We start from the raw sequence: 25,707 nt of genomic DNA, 5'->3' as shown, positions 1-25,707 counted from the left end.
TCCGTATCTTCGCCGTCGGGGCACAGCGCTGCGGGCTCCGCTTGCAGCTCGGGTGAGGGGAGAGGGAGACAGAGACAGAGACAGAGACAGAGACAGAGACAGAGAGGGAGGGGTAGAGGGAGGGTCCGCTCCTTCCTCTGCAGGGCGCGCGCTGCGGGGTGCAGCGCTGCGAGAGGGAGAGCGGTGGAGGGGGTGCAGAGGGGCGGCGGGAGCGGCAATTAGAGGCAGAGGGGTGGAGCAGAGAAGAGAGAAGGGAGTGCAAGAGAGCTGAGGGGGCGAGAGAACAGACGGGCGCCGCTGTCCGTGCCAGGTGCCGACAGACCCCGCACCGCAGCACGCGCTGGCTTCGAGATTATCCCCAACCCGGCCGCAACCGCTGCTGCCACCGCCCCTGCCGGCAGCCCGGCTGCTGCAGCCGCCACCGCCGCCGCCGCCGCCGCCGCCGCCGCCATGGCCAGCGGCGGCGAGAGCTGTTCCTCGGAGGCGGGAGGTGGAGGGGGCAGCGCGCTGCAGCCGCGGCCCGCCATCGCCGGCGGCGGCGCGGCGGGCGGCGCGGCGGGCGAGGCGGAGGAGGCTGCGGCGGCGGGCGCAGCGGGCGTAGGGTGGGCGGTCAAGGGGGGCGAGAAGGAGGAGGCGGAGGCGACGGAGGCGGCGCTCGCGCGGTCGCTGGAGCGGGTGGTGAGGCTCCGCGCGTCGAGCGGCCGCGACTCCGACGCGAGCAGCTGCCGCAGCAGCGTGCGAGAGGCTAGCGGCGTCGCTTTCACGGAGGAGGCGTGGAGTCCTCTCCGCTCCGCTCCTCTCCGCTCCGCTCCTCTCCTCTCCTCTCCGCTCCTCTCCTCTCTTCTCCTCTCCGCTTCTCTCCGCTCCTCTCCTTCACTCCTCCTCCTCGCCTCGCCTCACCGTCCCGCAGGCGATGGAGCAGCCGACGCCGCCAAAGATGAAGCGCAACCTGACGGGCTTGCCGCCTGCGCCGCCGGAGAGCGACGACGACGAGGAGGAGGAGGAGGAGGAGGAGGAGGAGGGAGAGGAGGAGGCGGAGGCGGCGGGGAGGGGCGGGCGGCGGGAGAGGAGAGCGACGGGGTACCCATTGGGAGGGGGCAGCGCTGAGGAGGACGAGGAGGAGGAGGAGGACGAGGAGGACGAGGAGGAGGAGCCGAGCGGGTGGGAACGGAGGCGGCGGCAGACGGGTCCGCCGATTGGGCCTCCCCCGGACGACGACGAGGAGGAGAGCGAGGAGGAGGAGGACGAGGAGAGCGAGGAGGAGGTGTTGGCCGGGGATGGTCGCGCGGCGTGAGGGCCCCGAGGTGGTGAGGTCACGGCCTCTGTGCCCCTGTTCCCCTCGCCAGGTGGTCGAGGAGTCCGACCCGGAGCTCGACCCGATGGAGCGGATGCGCGCCGCCGAGGCGAGTCCGAGATCCAGCCGAGATCCAGCCGAGATCCAGCCGAGATCTCATCGAGATCTCATCGAGATCTGCGCCGTTCTCCGGCCGAGGCTGAGCCCCGAGGCTGAGCCGAGACATGGCCTCGGCCAGGCGAGGTTCGAGACGCTGGAGCTGCGGGTGGTGCACGAGCGCGCGCGGACCGGCTTCGAGGAGAAGGGAAGGGCTTGCCGAGGCGGCTGCCGTGAAGAGCGCCTCCTCACAGTGCCCTCGCTGTGCGCAGGAGAATAAGGACTTCCCGATCCGGCTGCACTCGCTGATCGCGTCGCGCTACCAGGTCGGCGAGCTGGCTCGCCCCCGGCTGATCTCGGCTGATCTCGGCTGACCTCGGCTGATCTCCCCGGCAGGTCAAGGAGTACCTCGGCTCGGCCGCCTTCTCCAAGGCGGTGCAGTGCCTCGACCTGCACACGGGCGAGATGGTCCGCCTGCCGAGATGGCCCGAGATAGGCCCGAGATAGGCCCGAGATAGGCCCGAGATGGCCCGAGATGGTCCCTCCCCGCAGATCCTCGGAGACGGGAGCCGAGAGATCGCCGAGAGGTGGAGGGAGGGGGAGGGAGGGGGAGGGAGGGGGAGGGAGGGGGTCGGCCCCTCCACGGCCCTCGAGCTTGCGGCGGAGAGCGCCTCGTCCCATGTCTCCCCATCTCGCGCCGCGCGCAGGTTTGCATCAAGATCATCAAGAACAACAAGGACTTCTTCGACCAGTCGCTCGACGAGATCAAGCTCCTGCGATACCTGCGCAAGTGAGCGAGCGACCTGCCGCCCGAGGGCCGCCGGGCTCGGCTGGCCGCGACTCGTCCCTTTCTCCGCCCCTCGAGACCTCGAGATTTGGCTGTCGCCTCGCCGGAGATTTGGCTGTCGCCTCGCCAGAGATTTGGCTGTCGCCTCGCCCACGGGACTGCCCACGGCTCACGTGTGGAGGGGATGCCTCACCTCGGGCCGCCTGCCTCCCCTTCCCCCCCCTTGAGGCACGACCCGCGCGACGAGCACCACGTGCTGCGCATGTACGACTACTTTTACCACCGCGAGCATCTCTTCCTCGTCTGCGAGCTGCTGCGCGACAACTTGTGCGAGACGCGGCCGAGATGCAGCCGAGATGCGGCCGGAGATCGGCCGAGATGTTTGGGACAACTTGTGCGTTCGATCCGGCCGCGACTCCGCACTCCCGCCTCTTCCCCCCCCGCCTTCGCAGGTACGAGTTCTCGCGCTTCAACCGAGACTCTGGCGGCGAGCGGTACTTCCAGCTGCCGCGCCTCCGCCGCATCGCCAAGCAATGCCTGGAGGCGCTCGTCTTCGTGCACCGGTGAGTACTAGCTGTGAGTACTAGCTGTGAAAAGAAGAGCTCGTCTTTGTGCACCGGGCGCCGGTGCCATATCTCCCCATATCTCCCCATATCTCGTCTTTGTGCACCGGTGGGGCCGCTGCAGATCCGCCGAGATGACGCGAGATGACCCGAGATCGGTGGAGGCTAGGCTCGGCCTCATCCACTGCGACCTCAAGCCGGAGAACATCCTGATCCAGTCCTACTCGCGCTGCGAGGTCAAGGTGGTCGCCACCACGCCCCTCGCGCAACCTCGGGACACCCTCGGCGGCAAGGGACACCCCCGCCTCCTCTCGTGTGCTCTCGGCAGGTGATCGACTTTGGCTCCTCCTGCTTCACGACGGATCACCTCTCCTCCTACGTGCAGTCGCGCTCCTACCGCGCGCCGGAGGCTCTCGCGCTCTCGCGCTCTGCCTCCGCGGCGTGAGTCATAGCCACCCCCCCCCCCCCCCTTGCCCACGAGAGCAGGTGGTGCTCGGGCTCGGCTACGGCCAAAAGATCGACCTCTGGTCGCTCGGGGCCATCCTCGCGGAGCTGCACACGGGGTACGTGCTCTTCCAAAACGACTCCCTCGCCACCATGCTCGCGAGGTGCGCCCGAGATCGCGCCCAGATCGCGCGCGCGTTGCGCTGCCGAGAGGGCGGCTGCGCACGCCCCCTTTTCGGGCAGAGTCAGCCTTAAGCCCCCCCCCCCCCCCTTTCCGTAGGATCGTGGGCATCCTCGGCCCCTTCCCGCAGCGGATGCTTGAGCGCGGTCGCCACACGCACAAGTTCTTCGTCGGCGACACCCCCTACGAGCGCGACGCCTCCGGCGCCATCTGCCTGCTCCGGCCGAAGCCGTCCTCGCTGCGGCACCGGCTGCACTCGGACGACAAGCTCTTCCTCTCCTTCGTCGGGTCGCTGCTCAAGGTGGACCCCGACCAGCGGCCGACGGCGCAGCAGGCGCTGCAACATCCATGGATAGCGAGCGACCCCTACCAGTAGACGATAGCGGACTCCAGCTCTCGTCCCATCCCCTTGTGGCCGAGGTGGCACCTCTCCCCCTGCCCCCTGTGCTGTTGAGCTCGTGGCCTAAACAAAAAGCTAGGGAAAAGGCGCGCGGGCTCACAGGCACAACACTCCGAGCCCGCCGGACCGCGGACGCTTCGCTCGCGGTCTCGCCCAGCAGCTCACGCCACACGCGTCCCTCTCACAACGCGGGTCATGTTCTCATGTATGTGGCCTCGCGTCTCTTTTTTGCGTGTTTCCTTGGGCGGGGGCACTCTCCCCCGGTCCCGCGCCTTCTCCGATCCGTTTGCGTCACAAAACGATCTCATGATGTAGTCGTCATTGAATTTGAAACCCACGGGGGGGGGGCGGGGCGCGATAGCCGATACGGCTCTTTGCAATGAGATACTCATTCCTTCATTCCTTGAGGGCACCCCCGCGAACACAGAGTACAAGAACACAGATAGCGACTCCGACACAGCCGTACGTCATACGTCGAGCCACTACAGTCGACAGTACACTTGTACACACCACCCCAGACAGGCGCGACGAGCGGTGTGCCTCTACTTTCGCTCACGCGTCCTTGTCGTTTGCACTTTTTCTTCGCGAGCTCGACCACAAGCAGCCGCTCTGGGCCCTTCAGCTGCGTCTGTCGTCAAGATCCTTGCAAGCTGCGACCGCAGTCATCTCCTAAGGGAGGAGGTCTGTCGTGGCCGCCGGCTCCGCGTCCACCAGGTGCCAGTAGTGCTGTCCCTTTTCGCAGGGCACGTCGGTTGTCGGTACCGCCGCATTGTAGCGGCGACACTCGTTGTTCGCCTCACGGTAGTCAAAGGCGAAACAGCTCTCCGTCACGAGGCAGAGGCACACGCAGTCGGCCTCACACCCCACCTGCATGCACCGGGGGGGGGGGGGTAGATGGGAAGCTGCTGTGCGCCTACGGCCATGCGGGGCTGGACTCGCCTTTACAACATCGAGCTGTGCTTCCTCCGGCACCCCCGAACCGCGCCGGTGCCCATCCACGAGCCAGATCGCCCCTCCCGCCTCAACCTGCTCGGCGTCTGCGCTGCCACCCGCGCAAGGCCGAACGGGCGTCGCGGCGTCGCAGCTCGCCGACATGTCGCCGGCGCATTCGTACAAGCCGGTGGGGGGGGACAGCGGGGCTGCAGGCGGCGGGAGTGACGCTGAAAGGCTTCCTGACCAGATCAAATCAGAGTCGTGCCCGCAGCCGGTGCCCCTCGCGCAGTTGCCCTCCAGCTCCTCCGTTGTGCAGAGCCGGGCGCCGGCGGCGGAGCAGATGGCCTCCGCCTCGGTAAAATTCTTCTCGTGGTGGCAGCCGCCCATCTCGGCCCCGTCCGACTCGGACCAGACAGAGCAGCCTCCCCAGCGGCGCCACGTGCTGCCGAGCTTCGTCTCGGAGCAGCAACGTACCTCGTGCAGCTCCGACGGCACTGCCCAGCGCGCGGACTCTGAGCAACGGCCTGCCCGACCGCACGTCGCGAACCGAAGTGGAGTTGCAGCTCCCGGCGGCGGAGGGGGAGGCTGTGGCGGCGGCGGCGCGGACGGAGAGGTAGGCGGCGGCGGGGCGAGCGACGGGAACAGGACGTCCTTGTCACCTCGCTCGTAGGTGTCCGCCACGCTCTTGAGCCTGCAGTTGGGCGGGTCTTGCTCCCGATTGTGCACGATGGCCACGCACTCGGAGTGGTTCTTGCAGGCCGCCACGCACTCGCAGACACCTCCGGAGCCGTACACGACGGTGCCGACGACAAATCCCCGAATTGACGCGCCAGTGCGCACGGTGTGTGTGCACGCGGGAGGGAAAGTGGATGGCTGAGTTGGCGCAGGCGAGGGCGAGGGCGGCGGCGACGGAGCACTGGACGGGGGCGGCGGCAGCGGAGGTGGCGGAGGCGGAGGCGAGGGCGGCGGAGGCGGCGGAGGCGAGGGCGGCGGAGGCGAGGGCGAGGGCGGCGGCGAGGGAGCACCGGACGGGGGCGGCGGCAGCGGAGGTGGCGGAGGCGGAGGCGAGGGCGGCGGAGGCGGCGGAGGCGAGGGCGGCGGAGGCGAGGGCGAGGGCGGCGGCGAGGGAGCACCGGACGGGGGCGGCGGCGGCGGCGGCGGCGGAGGCGAGGGCGACGGCGGCGGAGGCGGCGGAGGCGAGGGCGGCGGAGGCGAGGGCGAGGGCGGCGGCGACGGAGCAGCGGACGGGGGCGGCGGCAGCGGAGGTGGCGGAGGCGAGGGCGACGGCGGCGGAGGCGAGGGAGAGGGCGGCGGAGGCGAGGGCGAGGGCGGCGGCGACGGAGCAGCGGACGGGGGCGGCAGCGGCGGCGGCGGAGGTGAGGGCGACGGCGGCGGAGGCGGCGGAGGCGAGGGCGGCGGAGGCGAGGGCGAGGGCGGCGGCGAGGGAGCAGCGGATGGCAGAGAGGGCGTCGGTGGGGGAGGCCACGTCGCGTTCACAGGCGGCGACGGCGCTGGATGGCGATCCTGCAGCCACCAAAAGTGCTGCTGGACGCTGCATGGCACTCCCGTCGTGCTGACCTCCGCGCGGTAGAGGCGGCATTGACCGTTCTGGTGCCTCCAATCGAAGGACACGCACTCTAGGTTGGCGCGGCACTTGCACGCGCACTCGGCTTCGCAGCCCACGGCAGTGGCAGAGATGCGCTGGGCTCCCGCCCCGCTTGCTCGCTCGTGGCACATTGTGCGCCAGGTCGCCCCGCCGGCTTGAACGACGACAGTCGGGCACCGGGTGCAGTGACGCGGCTGGTAAGTTGTGCAGCCTGGCTCCCCAACGTGCTCGCCCTCGCAAGTGAAGGGAAAGGGCGGCGGCGAGGGCGGCGGCGGCGGCGGCGAGGGCGGCGGAGGCGGTGAGGGCGGCGGTGAGGGCGGCGGCGGCCCGTTGGGCGGAGGCGGCGGCGACGCGGGCGGGAGGGGCGGCTGGGGTGGTGCAGGGGGCGGCGTGGGGGGGCCCACGAGGCAGCCGTTTGTGTCCGCCGCGAACCCATTGTAGAGGAGCCGGTTGGCAGTGTCAGCGGGCATGTCGTCAATCACGTCCGCCGTGGCGAGGCAGTCGATGGCGGCCGCCAGCTCAGCGGGTGTGAAGTACGGGTGTGCCGCCCAAACTTGACTCGCCACGCCCGCGACGTGCGGGCATGCCATCGAGGTTCCAGAGGCGGCGCGCGTGCACGAGTCGCTCGTGGTGCAGGCGCCGTCAACCGACGAACCTGGCGCGAAGAGGTCGACGCACGAGCCGTGGTTTGAGAAGGAGCTGCGCTCGTCGGTCCGGGTGGTGGAGCCGACTGTGATGGCGAGCGGTGTGGAGGCGGGCGAATAGTTGCATGCGTCGGCGTTATTGTTGCCAGCGGCGACGACAGACACGACTCCTTGCGCGTATGCCCAGTTGATGACCTCGTCGAAACGTCCGCCTCCGCCGCCGCCGAGCGACATGGAGATGATGGCAGGTACGTGTGCGTCTAGCTCCGCCTCGCGCCGCTGCACGTCCGCGACCACCCACTCGATGCCCTCGAAGATGCCAGAGGTGGAGCCCGAGCCTACATACATCAATTTCACGCGCCCTATCGAATCATGCCACACGCGGGTCAGCGCCAGAGGTGGAGCCCGCGCCGGCGCACGAGAGAACCTGTACGGTCACGATGGTCACCTGTTTGGCCACGCCAAGCTCGATGCCGCCCACGGTCGAAGCGCAGTGCGTTCCGTGCCAGTGACAGGTGTTTGCGTCCGTGACGACACCGTCCCGCACCCACCCCGCGCTGCATCCTATATGGCGAGAAGGGAGGTGCAGGTGAAGGACTAGGAGCGGCGGTGCTGCCCCACCGGCCGTCTCTGTTGCCGTTGTCGTTGCATCCCGAGCTCCACCCAGGCTCGGCCCGGCCGCCAAATTCACTATGCGTGATGCGGACCCCCGTGTCGAGCACGTAAACAATCGCTCCGGAGCCCGTGATGCCCGAATCGTCGTACTGGTTGTCAAGGCCAACGCGGCTGTCGATTCGGTCGATGCCCCAGGTCGGCCCTTCTTGGATCGCGCTCGGCGCGGCGTCGTTCTCGGTCGGAAGCTCGATGATGCAGTCGGCACCGATGGAGCGCACGCTTGGGTCGAGCATCACCTCTTCCAGCGTGGTTTCATCCAGCTGCGTGGTGGTGGAATGGGCTGTCAGCTGGGAAGGCTGAGATGCGGGGCGGTTCAGGGCGGGGCAGACACCTCTGCAGCAGTGATGGCGTTCAGTGACTTGAGGTAGCGGACAGGAGCCGCCGACAGGGCGCCGAGCTTTGCCTGAAGCTGCTGCTGCTGCACCCTGGAGCACTCGGCGCAGCCCTCACAGCCTCCCCATGAGCACTTCTCCTCCCACGGATCGGTCTTGAGGGCGCAGAAGGGCCGGCAGAGGGGTGAGGCCGACGCGGGTGGCGAGGGCGATGGTCCTGTTTTCCTGGAGCAGTGCACGCCGGCGTCCACGCCTGGGCAGTGCTTTGCGACGCACCTAGCGATTCACAAGGGCGCAGTCAGTTTTGCGGGTCGAGGAGGAGCTGTCAGGGAGTCGAGACGCACATAGGACAAAGCACGGCGTCAGACCCGTCGGCATTCTCAGCGGTGCAGTGGCACGGGAGCGGAACAAGGGACACGATGAGGCCGGCCGTGCCGGCAACACACTCCTCCGCGAGCTGCTCGGCGAGGCCGCGCCGGCGCGTGCCGTCGATCGTGGAGCTGGAGGCGGTGGTGACGCTGATCGAGAGGATCAGCAGTGGCTTGAGCAGCGCCATTCAACTGGATATCCGATTCGACAGGCTGCGTCGGACGGAGGCAGCCAAACGCAGCCCATTGGCATTGCAGCCGCTTGCTTTTCGAATTCGGCGGTTTGATGGACGAGATGGACCGAGATGACCGAGATCGACCAGGTATCCGGAGGTAAACCGACGAGCAGAACGCGCAATCATTCATTATTCCGTATGGACCAACCGTTCATTCCATAGCACGGACGGCATGTGTGCACACGGGACACGGCATGCATCTCTCTCTCTGCATGCACACGCCCCAAAACTCTTTTGCGTTTGCGGTGGCGGCGCCCCGCCCGCCAGACACTTAACTAAATAAAACGGACACGCCGAACGAGGTGGGAGAAGGACGGGTCTCCACCTGCACTTGGCGCACTTGGAGTGCAGTCATTAACCGCAGGATCTTGGATCGACCGACAGCATAAATAAATAAAACGGGCAGGCCAAACGAGGGGTGGGAGAAGGACAGGGTCCCCACCTGCACGAGCAGGATCTTGTAAGGACGATCAGGGACACAGGGGAACGGGAGCGGGGAGCGCATCGCGACACGGAGGGGGGCTGGGCAGGGTTCACCCACACGACAGGGTCCCAGGCACTTGACAAGGCCGGGGCGGGGAAGTTCTTTTCGTTCGTTGTTAAGTACCCGCACGTGCCAGTCCGTGCGACGGTGTATCAGTCGCCTTATGCCACCGTTGCATATCCGCGCCTGTGTCGAATGATTTTTTATCACATTAAAAAATAAATTTCCTTCGTTTCACGATTGTGGGCCGGTTGCCCGTCGCTGTCGTGGGCCGGTTGTGCCTTTCCGTGTTCGCCGTCGTCCGCTTTCGACGCACAGCTTTCTGCGCAGCGAGCATGCCGATGCGAGCCCTGACACCGGAGGAGATGGTGGAGTGGCAAGCAGCCAAGGCAATGCGTGAGGAGAAGATGCGAGCATGGGAGGAGGTGCGCAAGCCTCAGATGGCGGCGGAGGAGAAGCTCACGGAAAAGATGAAGGAAGTGGGACGCAAGTTCGATGAGACGGAACAGGCTCCAGAAGAGCTCGAGGCGGCGCTCCTCGAGCTCGTCGAGGCTATCGACGTGGCAAAGAACACCGAACGTGAAGTTGGCACGCTGACGAACATACGTGCAGCCGAGTTGCTGCTGATGGATTTGCGCGGGGAGGAAGGACCCGACATTCCTCGCCCACCCGAGAGAAAGCTACCCGTTCAAAGAAGCGTCTCCCCCCTCCACGAAACGACCACCCCCTCCACCGACCTGCTGCGCGGGCCATCCTGTGAGGCTATGTGAGCGATGGCGTCACGGTGACGGTCGTGTGTCACGACTCACGTTGTCACTTTTCACACCTGACTCCGGTATCGAATCACCCCTCTCCAAGTCTCGGGTTGGGACTTTTTGCGGGGTATGGTACGGTGGCTCAGGTCCGAGCCTGACTGCTTCACATAAACGCACAACCCCGGGCCCGAAATCGCACAGAGACAGTCACGCAACATTCTTCACCTTCCTACCTAACCTAAGACCATACCCCCCAGCCTGCTGGCAGACCTGCTTGGGGGTATGGTAGGGCTAGTCTTGGGCGGTCAGGACCATACCCCCCCACCCCTTTGGGCCGCGACGCTACCGTCCATACCATAACCCGGATAAAGTTGGAACCCGGGCAATTAGGCTTTTTCTTTTAAAATGAACTCCCGTCGTAGGACGCGGCACGAAGGGGGCACAAACTAGGGAGGGCACAAACGCCAGGCTACAAACACGGGCAGGCACGCAGTAAATTAGGTAAAAGCATCCTCTCGGTGACTGGCGCGCACCTGCACTCTATCTATCTATATATAACACAGGCCCAAAGGTACACAATCTCGTAGTCAGAACGGTCCCCAGTTGCCGTTCCGGTCAACTCAGGCCGCACGAACGACGGTCTCGACGCACGACGGAGCACTTGGAGCACTTGGAGAGCAGTTGGTATCTCACATCCACAGCCGGGGAGCGTAGACCGTAGACGGTGTCCATTTATTTCACGCCTTGTTATTGAGAAGAAAATACCTCGTATGGCGCTGTGCGCTGGTCTACAACTGTATGAGAGGTTGAGGTGCGACCTTCACAGCCTTGTTGTGAGAAGAAAATACGTCCTATGAACGCAATTCACACCGGGAACCGCTGCCCGGGCCGCGCCGTTTCAGGACATGTCAGACTCCGACGAGTGGAGCGACGCCGAATCGGACGCAGCGGAGGGTGAGCAGCGCGAGTGTGCGGCCACAACCGGCCGCAGAGAGTACTTTTCGCGCTGCGCCGCGCTCGAAGCTGTGCCCTGCGCAATGCTTGTGGCGAAGCTCCGGTGCGAACACATAAATCTACGCCACGCAGGGATGGGGGTCAAGGGGGCGAAAGCTCTGGCTGCAGCGCTCGCCGTGAATGAGCATATTCGCTCGCTCAACCTCGGAGACAATGCGTTTGGCGACGAGGGGTGTGCCGCCTTCGTGGGGCTGTCCAACACCACCCTGACCTCGCTCAACTTGGCCGACAACCAGATAGGCTTTCACGGCATGCGATCGCTCGCGAGTGCGCTCCCTGGCGTGCCTGCGTTGCGCGAACTAGTGCTCAAGGGCAACGCGCTCGACGATCGAGCCGCCGTGCCGCTCACTGACGCTCTCTCTGGCCCCGCCGCGGCCTCTCTCACGCGGCTCGACGTATCTTACAACACGCTCGGCGAGGCCTCGGGCCTTGCGCTGGGCGAAATGATCGCGTCCAATGCCCACCTGCTCGACTTGGATCTGGGATGGAACTCGCTGAGAGGAGCAGGTGGCTCCTCCGTCGCCCACGCTCTGCCGAGGAGCGCTCTCCGACGAATCAATCTGAGCTGGAACAGCATCGGTGACCAGGGCGCGGTGGCGCTCGGAGAGGCCATCCCCGGGATCGCGGCGCTCACGCACCTCGACATCTCGCACAACCGCATCGGCCGCTTGGGTGCTACTGCACTGGCAGACGGGCTCCGAAGGAGCTCGACGCTCACCTCGTGCGAGCTCTCCCACAACCCAATGGGACTGGACGGAACCAAGTTCAACCTCGAGGGCATCTCCGCCATCGTGGACGCGCTTCGCAGCAATCGGCGCATCGAGTCGGCCGGCCTCACTGATGTGCACGAGGGCGCATCGTACAAGCGCGGTGCTGCTTGCCGCTTCTCGCCGACCGACCCCGACGGCAGCTACAAGCTCGACTGCGCGGACCCTTGGGATGCCTTTCTGCTTGAGACGCTGCACGCCATGTCCAACGAGCCAGGCGAGACGTGGATGCACGTGCGGCACAACGGCGCGCCGCTCGTCGTCCCCGACAGCGGGGAGTCGAGCGGAGAGCTCCCAAAGAGTGGGCTTGTGGAGTTCGAGTACGTGTCATGGAGACGCGGGCTCGAGGCGGCGCTAGACCTCGACCTTTCCAATGCGGGTGACAGGCTGCTTGCCGAGCTGGCCGAGCAGCGCGTCATTGCGGGTGATGTCTGCTGCCACTGGAGCAAACTCGACGGCACACCTTTTGCACTCGGAGTGGCGTCACTCCCTGCTGCGGGCTCCCTGCGAGCGGCTTGTAGCTCGACCACGCCGCAGGACGAGCTCACCTTTGAGGCGGCGCTCGACCTCTCCTCACCGGCCGGCCGTGCCACGGCGCTGCGACTCTGGGAGCGCCAGCTCACGTCACCCCTTGAATCGTGGCGATCGGCGAGCCTCGACGACGCGCGCGCGGACCCGGCCGAATGGCAGTACCCCCACCTCCCCGAGCAGGGCACCCTCAAGCTTGAGCACACAGTCGAGCTGAGGAGCAAGCCGCTAGACCGCGGGCGTCATCTGTCGCCGCCTATGGCTGAGGCCAGGTTCGACGACCTGATGAGGGCGCTCTCGGCCGAGCAGCAGCTATCACTTGAGGGCCCGGCGCGTGAGGGCCCGGGACTGCTCTCACAGGCTGCAGGGCGAGCCTACTTTACAGCCGAGCAGGCGGCAGCAGTGCTCCGCGTTGTGCGGAAACGAAAGGGCCGAGCCAGGGCGATGTCTGCGCTGCACCCGCGGGTAATCGACCCGCAGAACCTATCTGCCGCCGTGCAGCGGACGTTTGCGTCGGAGGCAGAGCGGCAGGAGGTGATGGGAGTCCTGGAGGCTGCACTGTCGGAGCGACGGAGAGGGTTTGCGGTGAGATCACTGTGAGGCGCACACTTGCGCTGCACGATCCTTTAGCACTTGAAGGGTGGTCCGTTTATTCTTTTTACTGATTTTGATCTTTTCTTGTTTTTGAGCGGGTCGTCCTCCCCACCGCTGCTCCAACCTAAGTCCTAAACCGCTACTCTCTCATAGAGTAACGCACACAACAACACCTCGTGATCGTGTTTTTCTATGTCAGTAAATTCACACATGTTCATGTGCATGTGCATGTCCATGTGCCCCCTTTGCCCCAGTCGTGCGTGCGCTTAGGACGTGTGCTCTGTCGGAGGCGTCTGAGCAAGCGGTGGGGGGAGAGGAGAGAGTCCAAGTGCCTCCCCAAGAGAGAGGATGACTACCCCGCTTTTTTACCTCTTTCCTCATGTCGTTTCCTCGCCACGACCGAGCAGCTTGTGGCTCAAACACACCCCGGCGTTTGCGCGCATTTCTCCCCCTTCCCCGCCCTGCCCCCCCTCTCCGGGCTGAGGGCTGTCCTGAACAGATCTTTTGCGAATGATGGCTGAGCAAGCCACGCCGCCCTGATAGGGGGCCCACAGCGCCCCAAAATGCACCACTGTGGGATTTCGCGCAATCGCTTGACTCTGAAAAGCTCGCCATGTACCTTTCGCTGTGGTCGCCGCAGACTGGTTCCGACTTGACGGGCGCATGGAGACGCGATGCCTCCATGCGCCCGTCAAGTCGAAATCGATATGCAGCTCGATGGTTTGCCCGAAAAGGTACATGGCGGCGTTTGGCGACTATACAGCGCTGCGACCGCGAAGTGGCGGTGGACATGCTCCCATGTTGCCGACGCGGCGCCGGAGTGGCCGGCGCTGCTCGCCGCGACCACGACGGCTACTCCGATGCTCCGGGCCGACCCGTCCTACCCGACGGTGGCACTCTTCCACGTCTCGCTCACGCTGAGAAAAATGCTGAAACGGCGTGCAGCAGAGTCGCCGACGAGTCGGTCCGCGTGCCTCCTCGTGTCGCGCATCGTTCTCACACATCCATAAACTCACTTTGGCCTCACTAAAGCGATGCCTGAATCCTTAATCCTCAGATTTTAGATTAGGACGCTGTGGGCCCTCTAGCCCTGACTGGCTTGCTCTCTGATTTTGCAATGGCCTCTATCATTTCATTGCGCACAAAAGGCGGCGAGGTCGTGCGCGAGTGCACGAACCGCGAAGACACGCGTCCGCAAGAGAGAGGACAACGACACACCAGGCTACACCAGCAGGTCCCCAACGTCAACAGTTACAGACTGTTCAACAGTCACTGATCAGAGTCCCTGCCGGCGGCGCTGTTTGGTGTCTTCTGCGACCCTCTCGTACGGCCCCGAGTCCGGCGCAAAAGGCGGGCGAATACCCACTGAGCCTGAAGCAGATCGTTCTCTGCCGCCGCTACTCGAGCACGCATCACCCGCCCCCATCCCCCATCTCATTCCCAGGCGTCGCTCCACATCACATCTCGGACCGACATGCGCATGACGAAAGCAGCGACGGCGGCTTTGAACGCGTGGCGGCTCTGGCGTCATCGTCGCCCCTGTTGCGCTCGGTGGCCGTGTTCGCCGTAGCCGCGCGCGCACGCCATCCGATCAGTCATCGAAGACGTCGAGGTCGAAGACGTCGCGCCCCTTTGCCGGCTGCGCCTTCGTCCCCGGCTGCGTGCGGCGGCTGAGGGCGGTGCGGCGAAGCTTCGTCGATCCTCCAGCCGAGCGCCGAGGTGGGCCTTGCGCCGCCCCCTCCGGCTTCGCAACGAACTGCGATTGAGCCGGCGGTGTAGACTCCTTCGTCGGCGACGACGGCGGCCCCTCCTTGCGCTTCTGCTGCCCCACCGAGCGGCGTGGCTGCTCCGGCACCTTTCGCGCCGACGGCTCGGAGTCCAGCTGCGGGGGCTTGCCGCCGCCCCCCTCCTCGGCGCGTGGCGTGCGCTCGGGCAGCGTCTTGGGTGGTTCGGGCGAGACGCTCGAGGCGGGGGTGATCATCGGGTTTGAGCCGGTTGAGCTACCGTACCGGACGGCTGGCGCACGGGGCCCACGGCCGGGACGGTAGCTGAGCGAACGGCTCTTGGGCGTTGCGGCGCCGCCTGGCGGGCGCGCTGCGGCGTGCTGCGGCGTCGGCTGCGCGGCCCTGGACCCGAGCTGGAGCTGGTGCTCGAGTTCCGCCACCCGCGCCTCGGCCGCAGTGGCACGCTCGCCAGCCTCGCCAAGCTCGGCCTTGGCCGCCTCCAGCTCTCCTTGCAGCTCGCGGGCTTGGCTCTGCTCAGCGCTGAGCTTCTTGTCAGACTCCTCACGAAGCGCGGCGAGTTGTGCCTCGAGCTTCTGACGTGTCTGGGCCGCCTCGTCCGCCTCTTGCTTCTTGGCGCGCCCCGCCTCGTTGAGCTGGCCTTGCAGGTTGAGCAGCTGCTGCTGATTCTGGCGCTGCATCTGGTCCTTGTCATCGCTGTGCTGCTTCTGCGCATCGCCAAGCTCTTTCTTCAGCTGCTCGATCTGTGCGTCTCGCTCGCTGGCGACGGACTTGTGCTCGCCGTCGGCCTTTTGCGCCGCCTCTTCGATCCGCCCGCACCTGGCGCGCAGCTCCTCTAGCTGCCCCTCGTGCGACGCTTGCAGTTGCTTCTTTTCCGCCTCGTCCGCCTACGGGCACCGAGCAGAGGCGGCCTGATTGGGGGCACACCGTGGATAGCGGGTGGGTGGGGCGGGGGGGGGGATGCCTTCTTGCTCTTTGCGGCCGACTCGAGCACATCCGTCTTTTCTCGTTCGAGCTGCGCCATCTGCTTCTGAGACTCGCGTGCGGCCGCCGCGGCGCGCTCACTCTCTGCCGAGGAGTGCTCGCGCAGCCCTGCCAGCTTCTCTTCGAGCTCCTTGACGCCGGCGCTGTGCTGCTCGGCGAGCGCCACGCGCTGCTGCTCCTTCTCGTCGAGCTGCGACTGGTAGGACGCGGCGCTGGCCTGCAGCACATCGTTGCGCGCCTTGTACTGGTCGGCAATCTGCGCCTTCTCCGCGTGCTGCGTGCTGAGCTCGGAGATGCGCGCGGCGTTCTCCTCCAGGCGGGCAGAGGCGTTCCTGAGCTGCTCTTCGCGCGTCGCCGCCTCCTTGCCCATAGACAGCAGCTGCGTGTCCAGCTCCTTCATCTCGATCACAAAGATGTTGACGACCGCGTCCTTCTGGGCTCCGAGCCGTACCATATCGCCGCCCTTGGCGTCGAGCAGTCCCTGGACCGCAGCCTTGTCTCGCGCCAGCGCGTCCTTCTCCTCCAACGAAGTGCGGAAGCGCTGGGCCTCCGCCTCGAGCGCCTTTGCCCGCTCGGTGCCCGTCCGCTCCGAGTCGGCCAGCTGCTGCTTCAGGCCGTGGAGGTTGCGGCTGAGCAGCGTGTTTCTGCGCCGCAGCTCCTTGCGGTCCTTCTGCTTCTCCTTGATGTCGTCGATAGCCGAGCTATAGTCTGCGAGCTGCTTCCGCTTCGCGTCGGTCGCCTCCTTCATGTTGTGGATGATTGCGCCGTACTCCTTGATCTGGGTCTTGAAGCCCCTCTGCGACTCGGAGATGGCCTCGATGCGCAGCCGGTTCTCCAGCAGCTAAAGGGGGGCGAGGGGCGCTGTCGGCGTGGGCGGTCGGTGGGACTGCGCGGCTCACGTGCGCGGCGCCTCCTCCCGCATGGTCGTGTCCTGGAGGCGCACGCGCTCGTCGTGCTGCAGCTTCGCGCGCAGCTTCTCGTTGTCCTGGACGACGCGCTGCAGCTCCTGCTGCGTCCGTGCCGAGTCGTGCTCGCGCTTCTTTGCCTCGTCGGCGTGCGACATGCTCTGCGAGTACACGCTCTCGACCGTCTTGATCAGCCGCGTCGCCTCGGACGCTGCGTCGCGCGAGCCGACGGGCCAGCTGCCGGAGCCGGACTGGTGCATCGTGTACTGCGTCGCCGTGATGTGTGTGCCACCGGCGAACATGCTCTCTGCGGTAAAGCTGCAAGAGCGGCGACGGCCCCTTCTTGCGCGCCGCCCGGCCCCAAAGGAAAAGACGCCGCGGGCAAAAAAGAAAAAAGTCAGATATCCTCGCCCGGGGAGACCCCGGCCGGGCCGCCGACGCTCAAGGCGAAGCGGAGTCGAGGCCACAGTCGAGGAAGAGGCACCAAAAACGACTACAGAGGCAGTCTGGTAACGCCCGGAAGGCGAGCAAGGGACTGGCAAAGCGGGAGTTCAACGGTGAGAAGGTCAAAGACACAGTTTGGATCCTGACAATGGACCAGACTGCTTTGGTGAAGAAGTGAAGGCAGTTGGCGAATTTGTCGATTTGCTCGAGACGAAAGGCAGGAAACTGCGCAACAGGAAAACGCCGTTGCCTGTTGCGCAGTCCTGGTACCAGGAGAAGCTGGAGGAAGCGAAGCGGCAGGAAGCCGCGAGACGGTCGAGAAGGACGACAGCGCGGAGCCGGGGTGGCTGGCCGACGTCGCGATGCATTTCGTCGGAGTTATCGGGTACACCTCGGAGTGGAGCAGGGGAGATCTGAGCTACGCGCGCGCGATGCACAGGCGACACGCTTCCACAATTGGACGACGAAAGACGACGAGATGTTGATCCACTGCATGGGCTATTTGCAGTACGCGGAGTTCGACATGCGTATGAACCTGGTCAGCAACGTCGCGCGTAGCGATGCTTCGAACGCTTCCGACAAGAACACGAGGACAGGGTTCGGATATCATTCTTTGTCATTGGAGGGGCCGTGGACATCGTGGATGTACTTCATGAAGGCCAAAGCATTTTCGGTTCCGGCTCTTAGTAGTCAAGAAGACGAAGTGGCGAGCGCTGTTCGTGCAACAAGGGGGCTCGCTATACTACGCCAATCATCGAGGCATTGAGGGGCGTGCGGTTGAGTGACGACAACGGAGTTCCAACGGTGCTAAGCCAGTCGAATGGGCGCGAAGTAAACTTGGGGCCGACTCCTGAAGTTATCAAACTCGATGCTACGTGTGCGATTAAGGTTTGCGCACAAGGGTCGAAAAGCGTCGCTCATATGAGGAAGAGCCGTGCGATAGAAGCAGCATTCTTAGCCAGATATTGGGCCGCCGCAAAGAATGGCGTGGTCAAAGCCAGTCGTCGCGTGGTTCACGAACGTGGCACTGAATTGAGCATTGACATCGGCACCAAGCGTGGGGAGCCAGCGGCTCGATATGATGCGCCCGAAGCTCGGGGTAATTCACAAGGACCGGATCCCTGACGTACGTCGTACCCCGATTACCGCGAGCTCGGCGACTTTTTTGGGGCTTCCCCAGGGGAAATCTAAATGTGCCCAGCAGCCCAACGCCGGGCTGCCCAACGGGGGCGTATCAACTAGTGGGAGGAGTGCGGCATGCCGCCAGCTGCATCCTCGTGTCGATGCAGCCCAGCTGCATCCTGCTCTCACCCCAGACAACACACACACCTCCCACGGCGCGCGTGCTAGGGACGGACAGTCAAACAGACAGTAGCTGGCGCTGATCACCGAGCTGTTCTCGGTCGCGCGCAATGTGCAGAGAGCTGAGGCTAAGAGTACGGGGGTTTTGCCGTACAGGGCCCGCTTTGGCGCTGGTCGTGCCGTGTGTTACGGATCCGAGCCCGGGCTGCCGGTGCTGCCGCTGCAGCAGCCGCAATCGCCGTTGCTTGCCGACTCGAGATTACTCCCGTGGTCTCCGCTCGACGAGCCGCCGTTGCAGGGCCGCTTGGAGCATTCTCCGTTTGAGCCGTCTGCGTAGGGGGGTGGGCAGGGGGGTAGGGGTGGGCGGGAGGGGGCGGGGTAGGGGTGGGCGGGAGGGGGCGAAGGTGGGGAGGCGAGAGGGCGAAGGTGGGGTGGGAGGCTGGGAGAAAGGGGGGGGGGGGGGGGGGTGCGGCGATGGGTCGGGGCGGTGCAGGGGCGGCCACCGTGCGACCCGGTCGAGGAGCCCTTGTCGGAGGAAGTCGAGTCGAGCGCCTCCGTGGCACCTGCGAGACAAACGGCTCTCGTCAGATGCGCTGCGCCCCCGCCGCCGCCTCGGCGGACCCGGAGCCGCACCCGTGAGCGAGCCGCTCGAGTCGGAGGCGGTGGAGCGCCCCTCGGCGTCGGGCCTGGAGAGGCAGAGGTGCACCCCGTCAGCGTGCGGTGGGCTGCTGGGGGGTTGGCGCGGCGCCAGCTACCGCGGGCACCGGCCATTGTCGGGCTTGAACCGCTTGTGCACCCGCGTCAGGAGCTGGTCGAGGACGTGCATCTCGGTCGTGCGCACCGCTCGCAGCTCGTCCTTGAGCCCGTGTACCGTCTTTGCGAGCCGCGACAGGTGCTTTTGCATCCTCGCCAGCTGCTCCTCGGCCGTCCCCTCGCCTACAGACAGCTCCCGCTCGCCCGCTCAGCCTCTCCCGCCTTCGCAAACACCCCTAGGGCCGGGCCCGCGCGCCCGCGCCGTCGGCGCCCGCCGCCGAGGCGCCCGGCTTGGACGCCCCCCGCTTCGAGCTCGCCCCGGTGGCACGCACAATCTTCTCGATGAGCTCGGGCTGCGGGCGCGTGGTCGGCGGGGGGTGGGAGGGAGGAGGGAGAGGGCCGAAGGGCGGGAGGCAAGCGCGGCAGCGTTCGCGGCGAGGGTGCTCGCCTGGTGGCGGCGGAAGTACGGGTGTTGCCAGACCGTCGACACGTCGAGGCACGAGTCGTTAGGGACGCGCACAAAGCCGTAGGTGAGGAGCTGCTGCTGGAAGGAGCCGAGCTTGTTGTGCTTGAAGAAACGCGGCAAGCAGTGGTCGGCGAAGCGCTGCGGGTGCACGATGCGCAGCGCCGTGCCGTCGCGGCACCACGTGGCGTACCTGTTTGCGACGGCGGTGGGTGGGGTGGGTGCGAAAGCGGAGAGCGGGGTTTTTGGTGGATGGGTGGTTGTGGGGTGGTTGTGGGGTGGGGGGGGGGGACAAGAGAACGGTGTGGAAAGCGGGGCGGGGAGGAGAGGGGGCGGGGCAAGGGGCTGCGCACTCGTTCAGCACGGGGTCGTCCACGATGGTGTAGAGCTTGGTCAGGAACGGGGCGACGCGCACGGCGGCTCGCTCCTTTGGCACCGCGCCCGCCCCGCCATACGCGCCCGCGACGGCCGCGGCGTGCGCCGCCGCTCGCAAGAGCGTGTCGGCGGACTCGTGGGCTGGCGAAGTGGCGCTTCGCCCCTGGGAGCCGCTCGAGCCCCCCTCCGAGGGCGCTGTCGCGCGGCTGCCGCCCACTGCAAGCCCTTGGCTGGGGTCGCACTGGCCGTGCCTATGAGGAGAGACGCGTAGCCCTGTGAGGAGACACCGCCATTGTCTCTCCGAGAGAGCCGCGGGGCGTCGCGTGTCGCCTGCCGCCTCCGACGCGCGCCGTGTTGGACGAGGAGAGGTGGCGCAGCGTGCCGAGGAAGGAGGAGGAGGAGGAGGCCGAAGACGACTCGACGGCCAGAGAGTCCGTCAGCAGCCGCACACCAAGCTCGCCGCCCGACCCGCTCGAGGGCCCCGCCCGCTTTGCCCCCACCGATCCCTGCCTCGCACCCTCAGCCGCCGCCCCGTCCGGCGCCGGAGGCAGCGCGGAGAGACATGTCGCCACCGGAAGCATCGGCACGTCACCCGCGCTCTCGCAGCTGCCGCTTGCGCCGCCGCCCGTGCCGACGGCCGCGGCGACGTCCGACGGCTCCGCGGCGAGCAACGCGTCGGCGGCGCGCTCCGCCTCGGAGTTGTTCGACGAAGACATTCCGCAGCCGCCCGAGCCACCCGATGCCACGTCGTCTTCCGGCGGCGAGGTCCCCGACAGGTTCGAGAGGCAGCAGCTCTCCGACACCGATGCGGGTCCAAGGCGCATGTGCGGCTGCTCCGACCCAGCCCCGTTTGCGCCTCGGACCCGCATCGAAGCCGAAGAGATCAGAAAGTCGCCCGCCTCACCGGCGCACGCCGCCGCGATGGCGGCCGTGCCGAAGCTGCAGCTGCTCCTCCCCTCGTGCAGCGTGTCGAACTTCTCCTGCAGCGAGAGCCCCATCCCCGCGGCCGCGCTCATCGCCTCGCTGTGCAGCTCGCTCAGCGCCGACAGCTCAATGTGCGACCCGGTGCGCGGCGGCACGCGGCACGCGGTCGGGGCGGCCGCCTGGCCGGAGAGGCCGCTGGCGCGCGCGAGCGCGTCCTGCATATCGCGCCAGTCGAGCGAGACGGGCGCGGCGGCGGCCAGCGCGGATGGCGCGGCGCCGTCATTTGCTGCGGCGGGCGGGATGAGCCCGGCCGCCATCACGTGGAGGACGTGGACAAACCACTTGACCTGGCTCCCCGTCGTCTCCAGCAGGGGCGACACGGTGAGCGGCGCGTGGAGCATCTCGCCATTGCTCTTGCGCAGCGTCGCAAGCGACGTGGCCTGCCGCCGGGCAAGGGTGGGCGAGGGTGGGCGAGGTGCGGCGGCGCAAGGAGGCGAAGGAGGGAAGCGGTTGGGGCGGCGGGAGGGCCCGAGGCCGCCTGCTGCCCCTCGAAGAAGGCGCGCTGCAGCAGCGGCTGCAGACCCGGGTCGGTGAAGGAGAGGAGCGTCTCGAATGGCTTGCCGACCAGCTCGTCTGGTGGAGACGAGGGGCGCACGGTGAGGGAGAGGGGGAAAGGAGGAGGCGGAGGAGGAGAGGAAGCAGTGAGGGGAGAGGCGGTCAGGGAGAGGAGAGAGTCGACAGGGAGGAGCGGCGAGGCAGAGGCAGAGAGGCACGGCAGCAGGGACGGAGGCAAGGATCGTCGCCTGCGCCGTGCCCCGTCACGCGCCGCCAAGCGGCGTTGGTGTGGATGATCTTGTAGGGCGGCATGCGCTCGGTGACGAGCTGCGGATATGGCACCTCGTGCTGCAGTGCCTCGTGCAGCCGCACCGGCAGCACCGGCCCCGTTGCCGCCGACGGTGGCCGCGAGACGGGAAGCGAGCCGCCACCGCCGCCGCCCGCCGCCGCCGGCGGAGCCCCAAACCCGCCGTCGACAGACGCGAGCTGCGAAAGCAAGCCGGGCGGCCAGCCGACATTGGCGTTGATGGCGGGCAGCGCGAAGTGCGACGCGGTCGTGGCCGGCAGCGCCACCCGCGACTGCTGCGCATCGGCGAGGAACCACAGCAGGTGCGTCGCTGCGCCGGCGGTGCGGTCATGGATCGGCACAACAGAGAGGTCGCTGACAAACTTGGATCCGTCCTTTCGGTAGTTGAGGATGCGGATCACGATGGGACGCGCCGCCGCAATGGCCTCACGCAGCGCCTGCAGATTCGCGTGGGGGAGAGCGGCGGAGGCAACCAGCCGTTGGCGGGAATGCGCGAGCGCTCGAAGGGATCAGTGGGCGGAGAGGGCTGGGCCAGCGGGGCAACGCATGCCTGCAGCGTCTGTGGACACGTCTCCGGTCCAGTCAGTACCATTGGCGTCTGCTGGAGGGCCTCCTCCCGCGTGTACCCGGTGCACTCGCACCACGCTGCGTTGACGTGCACAATCCTGTGCGGCGGCGTCGCCTCGGAGACGCAGCGGCGCTGCGAGGTGAGTTCGCTGAAGCAGAGCTCCTCGGCGAGACTAGTCGACCCCATTGGCCTGGCCCGTCCGGGTGGGCGGTGAGCACAGTCAGGGCGGCGTGGCTTGCTCCCCCATCATTCGCCAAAGATCTTCTCGCCTCCTCCCGGGACCTCATCCGATCTCCAACCTTCGTCATCAATCTTTCGAAGTCCCACTTTTTTCTCTTTTTCTCTTTCTCTCTTTCTTCTCTCTCTCTCTGTGCTTGTCGTCGTGGGTCTGGGGTTGTGCGTTTATGTGAAGAAGAGAGATGTTGCGGATGGTATTGACAATATATTGATATATTGATCGCTGATTTTAACCTCCAAGAGCACCAAATGTCGACATTTGTCCCAAACATCGCCTAGATGTGGGCTGAAATCGAAAACAATCACGAGCTCAAAGCAATTTTTATGCCATTTAAGCGATTTTGAAGCGATTTAAGCGATTAGAAGCGATTTGGGCCGCCACGCTTGGATGTGACACGCGTGCCCGTGCCCCGTCGCTGTGACCTTCCGCGTTCCGGAGCGGGCGCTGGGGTGTGTTTGAGTCACAACGAAGCTCCCAAGCTGCTCGTCGTGGCGAGAAAGGAGGAGGAAAGAGGGTAAGTGAAAGTGGGGTAGTCATCCTCTCCTTTTGGAGGCACTTTTGGACTCTCTCCTCTCTCCTCTCCCCCCCCCCACCGCTTGCTCAGACGCCTCCGACAGAAACACGTGCGAGGCCGCGAGGACGGCGCGGAGCACCTCGCGCTCCGCGCCGTCCTCGACCACGAGGCGCGTAGAGGAAGACGACGCGCAAACTCACGGTGGGCTGTCGACCTGTCGTCGCTCCTTCCTACCCATCGACCTGCCGCGCCTCGCCCCGCTTGAGCAGCGCGTCGTGGATGTCGAGCAGCACCGCGGCATCGAGCGCGGCGTACCGAATCTGCGCGGGCAGCAGCGGACGGCGCGCCCAATCGCTGCACTGCTCCGCTTTGTCGAGCGCCTTGCCGAGCGTGCGCGCGCACACCCTCCGCAGCGACGGCTGCGAGTCCTCCCGGCCTTGGCGCGCCAACTGCTGCAGGTCGACGAGCGCGCGCGCGTGCAAGTCACCGCCGCAGATCGGGCGCAACACACTGAGGTCGCCCTGGAAAGCGAATCCCAGCACGGCGACCGCGTCGTCGTCCGCCGGGTCGCCGTTGAGGGCCCACCGCAGCAGCTCGCCCACCGCGCGCCGCGCCGGGTGGCCGAGGGCGTCGATCACCCAAGCCCCACGCCCGTGCACAGCGAGCTGGACCACCGCCAGCCGCGGGGGCCGCCGAGAGGGCCTCCTCCTCTCAGCAGCGGTGGCCGACTCCTCCTCCTCCGCCGCCTCGTCCTCCTCCAGCGCATCTGCCCACTCCGTGTCGACTCCAATGCGAAGCGGCGGCGAGCCGCGGCGTCGCTCCTCCCTTGCCATCGCCGCGAGGCTCCCGTGCAGCGCCCGTATGCTGTTCGGCTCGTCGACAAAGAGAGGTTCCTACGGGGAAAGGACGCATGACTCGTCCAGAACACCATGTCGCAGAGGCGTGCCATCGACAGCTGCTCCCCGCGCGGGAGTGTCCCCGCCTGCTCGAGGGTCGCAGCGGGAAGCGACTCGATGTCGAGGGGTGGCGGGGGCGCGATCGCGGGCGCAGCCGCAGCCGCAAGCGACGGCGCGGCGCGAGGCGCGCACGGCCACTCGCCGTATCGATCGGTGAGGAGCTCGGCCAGAGCCGGCGGCACAACCTCCGCGCCTCGCGTCGAGAGCGCGTCCAGCAGGTGAGCGAGCGACGCGCACGCCGCCGCCTCGTCAAGCAAGCTGCACGCGGCGGGGCGCCAACCCTCAAAGCCGACGGTGGCAGCCCAGCGCAGCGCGCGCGCCCACGCAGCGACCCTCGGCCCGCCGTACCGCTTCTGCCGCGCCTTCACCTCTCCCACGGCCGCATGCCAGCCGTTGCCCGTGCGAGTCAGTGTCGCCCACAGCCGCTCGCACACCGCCGCGTCGCAGAGGGAAGCCGGCCAGCGCACGACCAACGCAGCCGCGACGTGGGCGTCCGCCGCAGCCACGAGAGAGCCGATCGACTGCCCGCTCAGCACGAGCGCCTCGACGACCCCCTCGCTCTTCACGGCGGCCAAGACGGCGCCCGCAACCATCCGCACCGGCCGGCGGGCGCGCCCCTTGGCGCCCTTGCCCAAGCACCGGCCGAGAGCCTCGTCGCGCGCGGCGCGCAGCAGCTGCTCCGCTCCGACGGCGTCCCCAATCACCTCCTCCTACGGGGCATGGCCAGGACCGCTCCAGGACTGCCACGCAGGTGGTGCCGTGTCATCACGGACGGCCATCGCCGCCTCTGTGGTCGCCGCCGCCGCCTCGTCGCCGCCTTCTGTGGCACCGATGCGCAGGCTGAACTCGATCGCGTGCCGCAGGATCGGCGTGTCGAGGCCGGTCGCGGAGAGGAGCGCCGCGCTGAGCGCCTCGTCCGAATCGGCGGCCGCAGCGCCGAGCGCCACGGCGAGCTCCACGACCGCATCCTCGAGTGCGGGCGGCTCATCCCCCGCGCCGGCCTCCGACCGCCTCCGCTGGCAGCAAGAGCAGTGCTTCGCGTGCTCCTCCTGGGCGCGCACCGCCCGCTCGTCGCCGCGGAAGTCGCGCCGCCGGGTGCTGGCCGCCTGGTTGCGCGCGAGCTCGTGGAGCAGGTCCTCGGGCAGCCCCTTGCTGCGCCCCATGCTGATGCAGTCGTCGCCCATCACCGTCCACGTCGCCGCGTCGGCGCCGTGTGCCTGCAGCATTGGCGTCGCTTGCGGTGTGTTCGGCGCGTGGTGTGAATGCGAATACAGTGGATACACTATTTGACGCGGTTGGGTGCACGGGTGCGTCCTAGTTAGGCTACAAGGACCTGTACGCTCAGCAGCTAAGCCTGTTTGCGAGGAGGAATCGGACAACTTGCTCGCGGCAGCGGCCGGCCGCATAGATGAGCGGCGTGTGACCTCGGTGCGTCGTCGCGTTGACGTCTGCTCCGTGGGCGACCAGGCACGCGAGCACCTCTGTGTCGGACCGCAGCTGCGCGGTGTGGTGGATGGCCGCTTTGCCGTTTCGGTTCGCGTCGTTCACGTCGGCACCCGGAACCGATAGCAGCCGCTTCACCTCGGCGAGGGCTACCTCGGTCGGACCACTGCGGTCGGCGCAAGCGACTCGAAGCTGCTTCCCTAGGGCGGCCGCCGCTGCGCTCGCAGCGATGGCGGGCTGATCGATCGAGTCGTGCGCCGCCTTGAAGCACTCGCTGCAGGACGAGTCGTCAAACATGCGGGCGGCGGAACCAGCAGCAAACGGACTGAAGAGCACGGTCGGCATGAATTTCGTGCGGAAGGTGACAGAGAGATTTTTCCACGGCCGACATAAGTCGTGCGCGCGCTAGTCAAAACAAAAACAAATAAATCACGCCTGAGCTCCCCGGCCCTGGATGTGCGGTTACTGACTGCACTCCAAGTGCTCCAAGTCATACATCCTTAGGGGCCTAGAGAACACAACCCCCTCTCTCT

At 66.6% G+C, this 25,707-nt stretch overlaps 9 protein-coding genes across 9 annotated transcripts; 4 read left to right on the top strand and 5 right to left on the bottom strand.

The window, feature by feature from the left end:
- Positions 1-1,277: 1,277 nt before the first annotated feature.
- EMIHUDRAFT_228919 (hypothetical protein) lies at positions 1,278-3,741 on the top strand (the record flags this gene model as incomplete). The annotated part of the gene is made up of 10 exons (XM_005786435.1): positions 1,278-1,307; positions 1,663-1,716; positions 1,787-1,858; positions 2,098-2,180; positions 2,406-2,504; positions 2,630-2,740; positions 2,910-2,982; positions 3,069-3,119; positions 3,227-3,348; positions 3,465-3,741. The coding sequence occupies 10 exons, from the start codon at positions 1,278-1,280 to the stop codon at positions 3,739-3,741; spliced, it is 972 nt and encodes a 323-aa protein (XP_005786492.1).
- Positions 3,742-4,137: 396 nt separating this feature from the next.
- Positions 4,138-4,922, bottom strand: EMIHUDRAFT_423568 (hypothetical protein). The gene is made up of 2 exons (XM_005786434.1): positions 4,705-4,922; positions 4,138-4,632 (listed from the first exon to the last, which is right to left on the bottom strand). The coding sequence occupies exons 1-2, from the start codon at positions 4,858-4,860 to the stop codon at positions 4,435-4,437; spliced, it is 354 nt and encodes a 117-aa protein (XP_005786491.1). The 5' UTR covers positions 4,861-4,922; the 3' UTR covers positions 4,138-4,434.
- Positions 4,923-6,735: 1,813 nt separating this feature from the next.
- On the bottom strand, positions 6,736-7,856 carry EMIHUDRAFT_71486 (hypothetical protein; the record flags this gene model as incomplete). The annotated part of the gene is made up of 3 exons (XM_005786433.1): positions 6,736-7,257; positions 7,328-7,505; positions 7,612-7,856. Coding segments are annotated over 3 exons (945 nt in total), but the record flags the coding sequence as incomplete, so codon positions are not given.
- A 1,522-nt stretch (positions 7,857-9,378) lies between these two features.
- Positions 9,379-10,087, top strand: EMIHUDRAFT_228917 (hypothetical protein; the record flags this gene model as incomplete). Its single annotated transcript, XM_005786432.1, has 3 exons — positions 9,379-9,649; positions 9,805-9,827; positions 10,067-10,087. The coding sequence occupies 3 exons, from the start codon at positions 9,379-9,381 to the stop codon at positions 10,085-10,087; spliced, it is 315 nt and encodes a 104-aa protein (XP_005786489.1).
- Positions 10,088-10,886: 799 nt separating this feature from the next.
- On the top strand, positions 10,887-12,707 carry EMIHUDRAFT_111428 (hypothetical protein; the record flags this gene model as incomplete). Its single annotated transcript, XM_005786431.1, has 1 exon — positions 10,887-12,707. The coding sequence occupies one exon, from the start codon at positions 10,887-10,889 to the stop codon at positions 12,705-12,707; it is 1,821 nt and encodes a 606-aa protein (XP_005786488.1).
- A 668-nt stretch (positions 12,708-13,375) lies between these two features.
- Positions 13,376-13,789, top strand: EMIHUDRAFT_228915 (hypothetical protein; the record flags this gene model as incomplete). The annotated part of the gene is made up of 2 exons (XM_005786430.1): positions 13,376-13,665; positions 13,771-13,789. 2 exons carry the CDS (start codon positions 13,376-13,378, stop codon positions 13,787-13,789), a joined length of 309 nt encoding a protein of 102 aa, XP_005786487.1.
- Positions 13,790-14,292: 503 nt separating this feature from the next.
- EMIHUDRAFT_111427 (hypothetical protein) lies at positions 14,293-16,634 on the bottom strand (the record flags this gene model as incomplete). The annotated part of the gene is made up of 3 exons (XM_005786429.1): positions 14,293-15,330; positions 15,438-16,268; positions 16,371-16,634. 3 exons carry the CDS (start codon positions 16,632-16,634, stop codon positions 14,293-14,295), a joined length of 2,133 nt encoding a protein of 710 aa, XP_005786486.1.
- A 5,977-nt stretch (positions 16,635-22,611) lies between these two features.
- On the bottom strand, positions 22,612-24,957 carry EMIHUDRAFT_228911 (hypothetical protein; the record flags this gene model as incomplete). The annotated part of the gene is made up of 5 exons (XM_005786428.1): positions 22,612-22,740; positions 22,855-22,932; positions 23,018-23,440; positions 23,704-24,413; positions 24,561-24,957. 5 exons carry the CDS (start codon positions 24,955-24,957, stop codon positions 22,612-22,614), a joined length of 1,737 nt encoding a protein of 578 aa, XP_005786485.1.
- Positions 24,958-25,072: 115 nt separating this feature from the next.
- Positions 25,073-25,519, bottom strand: EMIHUDRAFT_228910 (hypothetical protein; the record flags this gene model as incomplete). Its single annotated transcript, XM_005786427.1, has 1 exon — positions 25,073-25,519. One exon carries the CDS (start codon positions 25,517-25,519, stop codon positions 25,073-25,075), a length of 447 nt encoding a protein of 148 aa, XP_005786484.1.
- Between the last annotated feature and the right edge of the window lie 188 nt (positions 25,520-25,707).

This window comes from Emiliania huxleyi (assembly GCF_000372725.1).
Source record: "Emiliania huxleyi CCMP1516 chromosome Unknown EMIHUscaffold_151, whole genome shotgun sequence".
NCBI classification, from domain to species: Eukaryota; Haptophyta; order Isochrysidales; family Noelaerhabdaceae; genus Emiliania; species Emiliania huxleyi.
This window is presented reverse-complemented; position numbering and strand designations above follow the sequence as displayed.